Genomic DNA, 13,167 nt, shown 5'->3' with positions numbered 1-13,167 from the left:
ATCTTTTATTATTATTATGTTTTTATAAAATAAAAACATAAACCGCCATAGTATCTACGAACTCATTCTTAAAGAATCGTAAGTGGGCTTGTAGTCGCGTTTTAGACCTCGTTGGGCCGTCTTTTGACATGAAACGTTTGTTACGATTTTTCTTTTCGACAAAAACAAGTTCTCGCGGTTTTTATCGCAAAGTTTCAACGGTAACTTTGATCGGAGTGATGTGAGAAATGATATGGCTGTGGTACATGGGAGCTAGCATTGAGGAAAAGACGAAAATGCACGGATTTGGGTCGTACCCGTTGATCGATGTCCAAGACAGTTTGGTCGCTACATAGCGACCTGGTCCGCGCTGGATCGGTCGCTACGTAGCGACCAAACGAAAGGATTGGTCGGTCGCTGATACCACTTGAATTACCCTAAGGAGTGATTTATACTCTCTCAAATAAGAGGTCGAGTTGTAGTACTTAGGGATCGAATTCACAGGGAGCTAGGGAAACTAAAGATTCTAATATGATTTGTTAAGCAAGAATGTTTTTAGAGTTTTAAATGTAAATTGCAGTTTTATATTGAACAAGTGTTTGTTCAATAGGAGGTTTGGGGTTTTGGTGCTTAAAAAGGAAAAAGCTAGAATTAGGGTTTTTATTCAGAAAAATTGGGATTATAATCCTACAAATGCCTAATGAGTTGCATGCATGATAATGTAAAGCTCAACTACTTTGATCAACTAGTCAATCAGCTCTCGCATGTATTAACTTGTCTATTAACTAGATTTATGATCTCAACTCTCGTTATATTGATCAATAGAAAGTCTCGATCTGTAATCCTATTGGGATATCGATTGATACACCTTTTGCACCGTCGATCGATTATTCAAGTGTGATATTGATCGACGCGCTCTAGTCAAGCTTTATGCGCAGGTTGAATGAAGGCTTACTAAACTCACTAGATCAGCTCTCGTCTTGCTCATAGCAAGAAACATAGCTCTATTAGAATGTTTTCAGGATGAGAATAAAGCTCTCGCTTTTATCAATCAATCCAAGGACATGTTCTAGGTAGCTAATCTAGACACATGCATTAATGAACAATCCTAAAGATGATTATCACAACTCACAATCTATAGTTGAGGCTAATCCCACCTAACCTATTTAAACCCTAAAATCTAACAATGGAACTACTCAGACATGGCTAAGCAATTCATAACAGTAGTTAAGTATAAAAACTTCATTAGAATAGTAAATAGATATCATTGGAGTTCCAATCACAAATTATAATTTTGGATCTTCTCTCCAATCTATCAAAATCCTAAAAAACATTTGCTGTGAAAATAGTAAAACAATGAAAGCACAAGGAAAACACACGGAAAGAACACTTTTCCTCTATCAAGGCGGCAAAGCTTATATAATTATGGTAAAACTCGTCAGGGATAATCTTGTAAAATGGTGAAGTCTTGGGCTTCAAGTCGTCTGTGACCAAACGGGCTTTCTGCGCGCTTCGCTGTCGATCGATACCAAGTCATGCGTATCGATCGATTCTAACTCTCCAATATCGACCGTATGTCGAGCTTGATAGTCATCTCAGGTGCTTGCTCCAAATATCTCCAAAACGCTCCAAAATCATCACTTATCTGCAAAACACTTCTGATCTTATAAATATAATAAATATACTCTATAATATAATAATTATTAGTAAAAACACCTATAAACTATGGATAAAAAATGAGTCAAATCCATAGTCTATCAACTCCCCCAGACTTACCATTTTGTTTGTCCTCAAGCAAAACAAACAGACAGCTCTCTGAAATAAGTTTTAAAAACAGCAGGGACTCAAATGATTTAAAACTTAGAACCATCACCTCTATAATACTGCAATCTACATCTAAGAAATCCTAATCACAAAAGCACATTATACTACATCTTAGCTTAGCAACCAAATTCATCTATCCAACAACTTAGCAAATCTTGTCTTTCATTCCCCTCTACCAACCTCATTTCTTAGCATAAAATAAAAGTGAAGGCTTTACCTTGGGAATATCGATCACATGATGCAAGGATTCTCAAACAAGTATCTAGACCTACATGTAAACATTAGTTCCTATCCTCTCTCTCTACTAATTTTCTCTCCTAATCAAAGTCTGCTTATATTAGCAAGATCATTGACCAAGATTGGACAAGCTTCCAGGAATCAAGCTTTAATGGTGGTTGCCACCAAGTCATGTTCACTTCTTTTTGACATATATCCTAGTATTATTTGTGAAGCAAGTCTTAATGGTTGTAGCCACCAAGTCATATTCTAATCATTTACCTATAAAATTCTTATGAAACAAGCCTTAATGGTTGTAGCCACTAAGTCATGTTCGAATTTCTTCCTAATAAGTCTCTATAATAATAATAAATATATAATAATATTTTTTTTTATTCTATCTATAATCTATATTTTGAAAATAGAGAGATAAAGGGTAATAAATCTATATACACAAGGCTTTACCTTCCAGACTTGTTTGAAGAATCCGACTCGTTCGCGGGTCGGTCGCTACGTCGCGACCGACCGAGTGGCTTGGTCGGTCGTTACGTAGCAACTGACCGAATGGCTTGGTCAGTCGCTACGTAGCGACCGGCTCTTTCGCGGACCGGTCGCTACGTGGCGACCTTCTTTGGATCCTTTTATGACGTTTTATGAAAGTGTTCTTGGACTATGGGTGTTTAGTTTCGATGAATCAACTGAGATTAGTGCAAGATTTCACCGCAAATTTCTTCGTAGAGATTTCTTTACGAAGATTACTTTTCGTAAAAATGTTCATGCTGATTTTTACGTATACTTGGATATTAACTTCGTCGTGTCCGTTTTTGACCCCAACATTTGTGACGATGGTGGCCGAGCTTATGGAGGTTTTGGATCAAGGGAAGTCTAGGTGGTGATGATGGTGTATTGCTTCTTTCCCCTTTCGTCAAGAAGAGAATTGTAATGAAGATTACTAGGCATAAGAGACGTAAAATGATTATCATTTGCATCTTTAGATTCTTCAAGTTCTTCAGTATTGTTTTATTTTGAAGCTTTTGGGGCTCCTCTTTTGCACTTTTGTACATATAGAGCCAAGTGTCTGCACAGACCAAAACTAGTGTCCGCTCAATTTCAGCTTTTTGGATAAACTCAGGAACTTATCCCGAAGTTTCAGAGCCCGAAGCTGGTTTCAGATTATAGACCCATTGCTCTCTGCAATGTAGTCTACAAACTGATATCAAAATCATTACTCTGCGTACTGATATCAAAATCATTACTCTGCATCTGAAACCTATCTTCCATGGCATTATCTATTAAACCCACTCAGCATTTGTGTCGGGAAGAGCTATCTCTGATAATGTTCTTATAACACGCGAGATCCTCCATTATTTCAAGGGCTCCAATGCCAAGAAGAAATGCTCAATGGAAGTGAAGACTGATATGAGTAAGGTATATGATCACTTCGAATGGAACTTCATCCAACTAGTTTTGGGAAGGTTGGGCTTCCACAGCATCTTGATCTCAAGTATTATGGCATGCATTAGGACAGTCTCATACTCGTACCTAGTCATCGATTCAGTACAAGGCACAGTGGTTCCTACACGGGGGATTAGGCAAGGCGACCCGTTCTTTCCCTATTTATTTATTCTCTGCAGTAAGGTGCTGTCAGGTTTATGTCGAAGAGCACAACAGGCGGGTCTGTTATCTGGAATTCGGATAGCAGAGGGTTCACCTCGAGTCAACCATCTTTATTCGCGGATGACACGATGTTCTCATGCAATCTGATGAATTAAGGTCCAACACTTTACACTCGATACTGCAACAGTACGAAGCTGCATCCGGGCAAACAATTAATACCAACAAATTATCTATCACCTTCTCTGCGAAAACAACCCAGGAGACTCGAGCTAGAGTAAAATCTCGCCTCGGTATAGCAAGAGAAGGAGGTGTGGGAAATTATATTGGCCTCCCCGAACACTTCGGTCGGAGAAAAAAAGGACCTCTTCACTTCGATAGTAGACAGGATCAGACAGCAGGCTAATAGTTTGTCTAACCGCTTCCTGTCGAGTGCCGGTAAAATGACCATGCTGAAATCTGTTTTATCAGCCTCTCTAACACATGCCATGTCTTGCTTTCAACTTCTGGTGAGCCTCTGTAAGAGAATTCAATCAGCGCTAACTCGTTTTTGGTGGGACGGGAATGATTATAAGAAAAAGATTGGACATCATGGACTAAGCTCTCAAAACCGAAAAAAAATTGGAGGGCTGGGATTCGCTGAAATTTAGCTCTTCAACAAAGCACTCCTTGCTAAACAATCATGGCGTGTCCTTACCAAACCGGATTGTCTCTTATCTTGAGTCTTACAGGGTAAATATTGTCATAAGGCTTCTTTCCTTACGGCTAAGCCGACAACAGCATGTTCCCATGGATGGCAAGGGCTCCTCCATGGACGAGACCTAATTGCACCTAGTTTGGGCAAGGCTATAGGCAATAGAAACTCCACCAGAGTATGGCAAGAAGCGTGGATCAGAGCTAAGACGCTAGTACGACCAATAGGTCCTGCAAGGGAAGATGATCTCGATATCTATGTTTCTGATCTTTTGCTACGAGGGTCAGGAGAGTGGGAAAAGCAGAATATCCATCGCTTGCTACCTGCGTACGCAGAACATATTTTCTGCATGAGACCAAGTCAGCTTGGTGTTACAGACAAGTTTGTATGGCCTCTGAACAGCTCAGGAACCTACTCAACCAAGTCTGGATATTACGAAACAGTCAAACAACAAGAACAAGAGGAAAATAGACAACCACAAAACCTCATCAATTCCCAAGACAGACTTCAAAGCTTCAATTGGATCAGAAACATTTGGTCTGTCAAGACTGCCCCAAAAATTCAAGTCTTCCTCTGGAAAATAGTGCAAGATGCCTTACCTATAGAAGAAGCTTTATAGAGGAGATGAATTTTAACACACCCAGTTACGTGTACGCGATGTGGAGCTCCAGAATCAGCCGACCATCTCTTTCTGCACTGCAACTACTCAAAATGAATCTGGAACATCCTACCTACCACGAGACCTATCAGTATTCAGACGACGACCACCTTTGATCAGATGTTGGTTTCATCCTTGACGTGGTCTTGTCTCCCTCCTATGGGTATCTCGGTTAATATCTTCTCTTGGGTTTGTTGGTGTATTTGGTTGTAAGAAATCTACTTTTTAGAACAGACCACTCAATCCCGATGAGGTCATCTGCAACGCCTTGCGACTCGCACGGGAGTGGCAAGAGTCCTTCGACAAGCTACCTACGTACCCTTTCACGGATCAAGCCATCTCGTAGTTCTGTGGTTTGTGCGAGTGTGTCTACTCGGCTATCGCGTTTGCGTCGGTCGCCTTAGTCGCAGGACTGACGTCTGTTACTGGGTTCTTCTCCTCCAGTTGGGTTGAAACGCTGGGCTCCGAAACTAATTATTTCCTGAGTCGATGATTCTGGACTGTCTTTTTCCGAAGTGTTTTCAGTTGATGTCTGAGTTAGCTTTGCCCATTTAGGCTTTACCATTGCGATGGTCGTGATTTTCCGTAGCTTGTGTTCGGCCAGGAAACAGCGTCTCGACTGTGTCTGGGATCCCCAGATTGCGGCGATTCCGTTATGAGTCGGGAATTTGATGCCTAAATGATAAGTCGATAGGACTGCTTTCATGGCGTTTAGCCAAGGTGTGCCCATGATGACGTTGTAGATGGCCGGGTGGTCAACGACTGCGAAATCGACAATCTTCATGACTTCTTTCACCGCAACGGGATCGATCGGAGAGTCATAGATCTCGTGCCCTCGAAATCGGTTAGTGGTTTGGGAGACGGTACGACTTCTCCTAGCTCAACGTCATCCTTTTTAGAGTATCGCGGAAGATGACGTTGACCGTGCTACCTGTGTCGATGAGAAATCTGACCTCGAGATCCCTTATCAAGAGATCGATCACGAGGGGATCGCAGTGGGGCTAATCGATCCCGCTGGCCTCTTCTTCGTCGAAAGTGATCGCTCATTTCGGGAAGTCGCCAAGCGCGTACCAGGTTAGCAAATTTGCACTCGTCTCAGCCTTGCGCTCATAAGCTTTGATGGCAGAGATGGTATCGCTGCAGTACTACAATCTTCCGATGATCATATTGACTCTGCGGCGACTATTGTCGTTGCCCTTTCCGTCCTTCCTTCTTCCGCGCTTTTCTCCCGATTGGTTCCCTTGGAGAGAGTTCTCCATTTGAGGGGCCTTATCTTTTCTCGGAGGGCGGTCTAAATCGCGGACGAGATCTTTTACGCTAGATACTTCGATGAGTTCTCCCGCGAGCAGCTTTGCAGCCAGCCTGGCACCGAGAACCTTGCAGTTTACGGTCGAGTGGCCGCGGGCCTGGTGAAAGTCGCAGAAGGCGTTCCGTCGTATTTTTGATTTCGGGTCCATGTATTAGTTTTCGTCCGGTTTTGCTCGGGTCTAGAGGTGATGGCGTAGTTATGCGCTCCCTGGGTCTCTTCTTCCCCGTGATGGACGTTTTTCTCGTTACGAGGGTTTCTCCTTTTAGGTTTCTGATTTGACTTGGGATCCTTCGATGATGTTTTTGTCAGCCTCTGTTTTTGCGACAAGATTTTCGTCTCTTCTTCGATGATTATGTAGTCCACGGTTTTATGGAGCGTGTCCTGAATCGTCTGCGGCTTATCCAAAGTTATCCACTTACTGAACTTTGACTTGTACTAGAGCATCTGACGGAGTGCGTCGACTGCTATTTTGTCGCTTATTCTGCTAACTCTAGCGATGACAATCTTAAACCGTTTTATGAAATCGCAGAGAGGTTCGTTTTCTCCCTGGGACATGCTCCAGAGATCGACATCGGAGGACGTGGAGATAGCTTTTTGTAGCTAGAGTCTCTATTCTGTTCAGGGTGTTGAACAGGAAGGACGTGGTTGTACTCATACCCATTTATATAGTGGATTTTTGAGTGGACCATGGTCCCGTTGGTTTTTCCTTCTCACATCGAGGAGGTTTTCCAACGTTAAAAGTGCTTGTCTCATTTAGTTTCTGCTTATACTATATACTGCCATGTCAAAGTATTTTCCTCACAGGTTCACACAAGGTCAGGGAACATGATCGGCCATTACATTCTGCTGCGCCTCGTTCCCCCCTTTTCCCCAACAAGTCTTTCCCTCAAGGGCGGCAATGAACAAAGGAAGCTGGCTGTCTACATGGTTCTCAACACCTGCAGCCTATCAGTTCAAATTGAGACTGCCATTCTGGATTATGTAAATAGTGGAAGTCATATGTTTGATAAAAACATGTTTCAATGTTCAGTCTCACCAGAAGATGCCCAGCCTCAAGAGCTCTAATATTAGTTATTTTTGTCATCTCCCCCATTGAATCCCAAAGAAAACAACTTCATCAGTTTTATCTGCCACACTAAGCTCTACATAGTACCTAAGAGACATAAATTGATCCACATAAATTGATCCATATAAGTTATCATTACAATCTTATGGTTTCTATCTTATATCTCTCCATATGCCAGTAGTGTCTACTTATAGCAGTGCTATTAGCTATGGCTTCTAGGTGCATGCTTCCTCGTCCCTATTGCCTTATTAGCCGTTTGCTTTGATGTGGTCCCAAAAGCAAGCTTAACTTGAGTGATTAGTTTACTCCGAATATTGTTAAGTATTGGTGTTCTCTAGCTGGTAAATTCGAAATCAGACTTTCACATCATGTTAACAAAATTTCAGACCAAATCCAGATGATAGATAAGCATATGACCATATCTGCAGAGCGTGCTTGTGTATAATATATCCCTGAACTGGTGGCTTCTTCCAATCAAGAATATGTATAAAAAACCTCGATATGGTGTTAACAGAAATGTGGAAGAACACTTGAAAAAAGACTCTTAAAAGAGAATAAGAGAACTTTACTAGAGAAAATCTAACCTCACTTTTGTAATTGCGGAACCCATTTTAACTTCTTATTTTTCAGTTTAGGGTAGTTTTTTATAGTCAGCAACAAGACTGTGACTTACGGAAGAAGAAAAGGGAAACTTTGCTATTCATAAGGAGTTCTTCTTGATTCCCGTAAGAGAAACACCTTGAAGTTGACCGAGAAACCAAAATAATTGGCTAAATTAATAAAATCACATGACAATAAATAGGCAAGACAAGAAAATTAACAGAAAAACATCCATGGGCGGGAAAAAAGCAACAACCCACACCTCTTCCACGTGGTCTTGTCCAGTGGATCTCAGTGTCTACAGCATTAAATACGAGTAGCTGGAAAAAGCTTAAGCTTGGTTTGAATGGCAGAAAAGTCAATTAACATCTACGTAACCAATTAATACTCAAAAACAGCTAAATAATGCTTAATAATAGTATTAACAATAATGAGAATGTGCTTTTAAATATGTTCCCAAAGAGGTGCGTTTTTTTCTTTGACCAATTTTTCTCTTCTCTCAAGAAATCAGCTGTTATTAACCCTCAAGAATGAGACAAAACGAGGAAAACTCCGAGGAAGAGTTCGTAGAGATTGATCCCACTGGTCGTTATGGACGAGTCTGTTCTTCTTTGTTTTGTTTTCCTTTTCTAACCATTTTGTTTTTCCATTAATATTCCTTTATAATCTTTCTTGTTTCTCACTTTACAGTATAATGAAGTTCTAGGCAAAGGAGCTTTCAAACACGTGTATCCTTTTCTAACAGATCTCTGTTCTTGCATGAACTTTTCAACAAAAACGCAGTTACAAAAATGTTTTTTCTTTCATCAGTGCAATTCTTCAGATACAGAGCATTTGATCAACTGGAAGGAATCGAAGTGGCTTGGAACCAAGTTAAGCTAGACGATAAACTCTGTAGCTCAGAGGATTTAGATCGTCTTTACTCTGAAGTTCACTTACTCAAAACCCTTAAACACAAAAGCATCATCAAATTCTACACTTCTTGGATCGATCACCAACACATGACCATCAATCTCATCACCGAAGTCTTCACTTCCGGAAATCTTAGACAGTTTGATTCTCTTTTCTCTCAAATATTTGATTATGTTTCTGATATAATTTTAATCAGTTCGAATTCTCGACATTTTAGGTACCGGAAGAAGCACAAGTGTGTTGATCTAAGAGCACTAAAGAAATGGTCAAGGCAGATTCTAGAAGGGCTTGTTTATCTTCATAGTCATGATCCTCCTGTGATCCATAGAGATCTTAAATGCGATAACATATTGATCAATGGTAACCAAGGTGAGGTTAAAATTGGAGATCTCGGGCTTGCAGCCATTCTGCATCGTGCTCGCTCAGCTCATAGCGTCATTGGTGAGTCCTCTAAGCTTGTTCATTCTTAGATTTCAAAGTTACTTTTGTGAAACTATGGCTTCGATTGGTAACAAGTATAATACATTATAACTTAAACATAAACTCAAAAAAAGTATAACTAATTCATGATTGGTAACATTTTTAAATTATACAAACTTAATAAAGTGCAACTCATGTCACCAATCAAAACTAAAATCGTATGTGTTTGAAATTGTTAAGGTACTCCTGAATTTATGGCGCCTGAACTCTATGAAGAGGACTACAATGTACTTGTCGATATATACGCCTTTGGAATGTGTTTGCTTGAGCTTGTAACTTTTGAGTACCCGTATGTCGAATGTACAAATGCAGCTCAGATTTATAAGAAAGTTACATCGGTAAGTGATCTTTCTCTCCAAACCTAACCCAACATCAATCTATGTGACTTATATTTATTTAGTCGGTCCATTTTATTGATGCTTGTTAGGGAATCAAACCAGCCTCACTTGCAAAAGTTACTGATCCGCAAGTGAAAACATTCATAGAGAAGTGTATCGCAAAGGTCTCAGAACGCTTGTCAGCCAAGGAACTACTTGATGATCCTTTTCTGAAATGCTACAAGGAAAAGACCGAAAGTGTCACATCTTACAAAGGTAATCACTTAATATATCTTCTGTGTCGCATCTTACAAAGGTAACCATAACCTTGATATATCTTCTAAATATTTTTGATGATTTCTTTTATCTTGGCTGTTGGATCTAGCCATCTAGGTCGATCTTGTAGATCTCCTAGTACTTCTATCTTTAAACCAATAGTTCGGTTTATATATATACTATATATATGATTTCTATACAGAAAACGGATGCAATGGAAGAAAAATTGAAGATAAACCCTCAGATTCTGCGGTAGGTTTATTAACCGTAGAAGGTCAACGTAAAGACCTCAACACAATCTTCCTAAAACTACGTATCACCGATTCCAAAGGTTTCAATCTTTTGTTCATCATTGAATCTTTCTTTTGACAATAATAATAATAATAATAGTAACATGTTAATACAGGTCAAATCCGTAATATACACTTCCCATTTAACATAGAGACGGACACATCTTTCTCAGTAGCCATCGAAATGGTCGAGGAACTAGACCTAACCGATGATCAAGACATCTCGACGATCGCTAAAATGATTGACGCAGAGATACATTCACACATTCCCGATTGGATCCCTTCTGGTCTTAACGGAGATTATTCAACCATGCAAAGATGTTTATCTTCTCCTGATTCGCTGCGTTTAGATAGATTTCCCTCAGGGAGAAAAGTCTGGTCGTCTCCTAAAGCTGGAGATTCACGTTCACCGTTCGCTCAACGTTCTAATTCTAAGCTTTCGTCGCCATCGAAAGGACGCATCAATGATAAAGAAGTTGGGATTGTAGTTGAGAAACTTGAGTCTTTATTGAGGAAACAGAGAGAGGAGATTGAAAAGATGCATCGAGATCAAGAACGTGTTGTTTGTGAGTTTTTGAAAGAGTTTCCTCCTGAGATCTGCGAAGAGGCTTTGCTCAGATTGCAAGCCATGGATTCTGACAGCTTACTGTGTTAAATTCGTTTGTTACAACATGAGTACATCTCTATCTATTTGGTTTGTAATATTATGTTATACTCCCTCTGTTTTTTTATATATGACGATTGACGCTTTAGGATTGTGCACATAGATTAAGAAACATTTAATTTCTAAACAAAAACATCATTAATTGTTTACCTAACCATAATTTAACCAATAATAAAATAGAAACTATAATATCATTAGCCATCTAACATTAATTAGTAATAAATTTTACATAGAAAATAGAAAACGTCAAATAATTTAGAACAAAAAAATTTCTCTAAAACGTCATATATAAAAAAATGGAGGGAGTACTACACAATAATTAAAGAGAAAAAGACTAAGATAGCACTAAACCAAGTTTTTGTTCCCAAAGTAGCACTCAAGGCTCAAAGTCACAAAAATAGGTTTCATTAAAGAGGTAAATATACACTTATACCCTTGGGTTAATTAATCCAAACCTTAGAGTTTAGAGTTAAGGGGTGAAGTTTTGGAATTAGGGTTTAAAATTTTATAAAAAATAAATACTAAAATAAAAAATAAAAATTTTAAAAACAGTTTCAAAAAGTATTTTTAAATTATAAAAAGAAAATTTGAAAAAAAAAATAAAAAAAATTTCGAAAAAAAAAATTTCAAAAAAAAATTATAAAAATTTCGAATCTGAAAACATATAATCTGAAACTATAAAGAAAAATTATTTTTTCTTTTTTTTTTTATTTTTATTTTAATTATTTTTATTTATTTTTGTTTGTTTATTTAATTTTAAACCAAGGGTATTAGGGATATTTTACCCTTTAATGAATGTCATTTTTGTGACTTTCTTTTTCTAGTGCTATTTTTGAGACATAAACTTCAAAATGTGCTATTATTGATAATTGCCCATAATTAAAATGTGTTTGGTGCAAACTATGGAATTGTGACTATTATCGTGCAAGAAAAACTGTCATTTTAGTTAGGGTTAGATCCTTATTACTTCGCTCGTTAACAATAAACATAAAAACACACCACAGGTTAACGAATTTCGGGTCTTTAACCGGTATGCTCTGTGGGAGACTATCATCCCAAACTTCATTATGAATAAGAGAGTACATGAAGATGCAAGTCCAGATGTCAATAGTCATCATTTACTAACTAGGCGACTAAGTAGGCGACAAAGTTACTGATACTGGATGCATTAGGCGTTAATACAAAAAAACATATAAACTTGTAGAGACCATGTAGATGCAAAATGCTGTAGGTGGAGAGAGATAATCTTCCCTTGAGAGTTTGTGTCTTAACGTAGTCATTGAAATAGTTGATGAAGTAGTGTGTGTGTCAGTGAATGCACCTGGAGGCATGCAGAGTGGTGAAGACCATGTGGATGCAAGATGCTGAGCTGGCGTGAGATAAATTTGAGAAGCAAGTTTATACCGCGAAAAAAAAGACAAAAAATAACCTTGGGAAGAAAGTTTATGCCCTGAGAAATAAGTACAATTCCAATAAAAGGAAAGTGTACTTATTGATATGAAAGTTGTCAATATCAATGTTCTTGAACAATTGGGAACGTGGAGATCACTATAAAATGGTGGATGACAATAGTATTCTGTTTATATAATACTAGGTGTTTGCCCGCGACTTCGCGGATGATAATATTATACAAAAGTAAAATTAATATTTATAATGTTATAATTGTTGAATAATAATTAGAAATATTAAAATTTTAAGATTTAAAAGTTTGATAATCAAAAATTTCAGTATCTACTTTTAAAAGATATTAAACAATATTTAAATCTAAAAATCCCAGATAATTTATCGTAAAACTAGTTTTTATTTTAGCATTGAAAAAATTAAATAAAAATATAAAATATCAACTATTGAAATTGTAAGATTTCACTTCTGAACGTATATGTAACAAAAAATCACTTAAATAAATTATATTTTAATATATAAATAAATGAGGTTTTTGCAGAATTGACCTACAACTTAAAGTCAAACACAAAACTAACCTCCTTTTTTTTTTGAAAATTGGTTTTCTCCTATTCACCCCACAAGTTCATATAATTTACGAAAATGCCATCAATTTTTTTTTCTTTTCGAAAATGACATTTTTACTCTCTTACCCTCATCATCTTCAAGTAATTATAAGATTGTCATTGTCATCAATACCACAACCACCATGAACAACCAATTTGAAGCTCTTAATGCTCCCAAAATCGATTTACCCTTCTTCTTTTTTCATTCTTGTAAACTAAAGACAACATATCTCTCACTTTCTCTCCACAATGAGCTAAAAAA

General features: G+C 38.1%; 1 protein-coding gene across 1 annotated transcript; it reads left to right on the top strand.

Moving 5' to 3' along the window:
- The first annotated feature begins 6,880 nt into the window (after positions 1-6,880).
- On the top strand, positions 6,881-11,865 carry LOC103873542 (probable serine/threonine-protein kinase WNK3). The gene is made up of 9 exons (XM_009151952.3): positions 6,881-8,559; positions 8,651-8,688; positions 8,784-9,011; positions 9,090-9,313; positions 9,533-9,690; positions 9,780-9,945; positions 10,148-10,276; positions 10,352-10,954; positions 11,773-11,865. Exons 1-8 carry the CDS (start codon positions 8,491-8,493, stop codon positions 10,888-10,890), a joined length of 1,551 nt encoding a protein of 516 aa, XP_009150200.1. The 5' UTR covers positions 6,881-8,490; the 3' UTR covers positions 10,891-10,954; positions 11,773-11,865.
- The last annotated feature ends 1,302 nt before the right edge of the window (positions 11,866-13,167 follow it).

The sequence above is a fragment of the Brassica rapa genome, chromosome A06 (assembly GCF_000309985.2).
Source record: "Brassica rapa cultivar Chiifu-401-42 chromosome A06, CAAS_Brap_v3.01, whole genome shotgun sequence".
NCBI classification, from domain to species: domain Eukaryota; kingdom Viridiplantae; phylum Streptophyta; class Magnoliopsida; order Brassicales; family Brassicaceae; genus Brassica; species Brassica rapa.
This window is presented reverse-complemented; position numbering and strand designations above follow the sequence as displayed.

Coding starts and splice junctions, on each gene's coding strand:
- LOC103873542 (XM_009151952.3), top strand. CDS start 8,491: ATGAGACAAAACGAGGAAAACTCCGAGGAAGAGTTCGTAGAGATTGAT. Junction 9,691..9,779: donor TTTATAAGAAAGTTACATCG/GTAAGTGATCTT, acceptor GATGCTTGTTAG/GGAATCAAACCAGCCTCACT. Junction 9,946..10,147: donor AAGTGTCACATCTTACAAAG/GTAATCACTTAA, acceptor ATTTCTATACAG/AAAACGGATGCAATGGAAGA.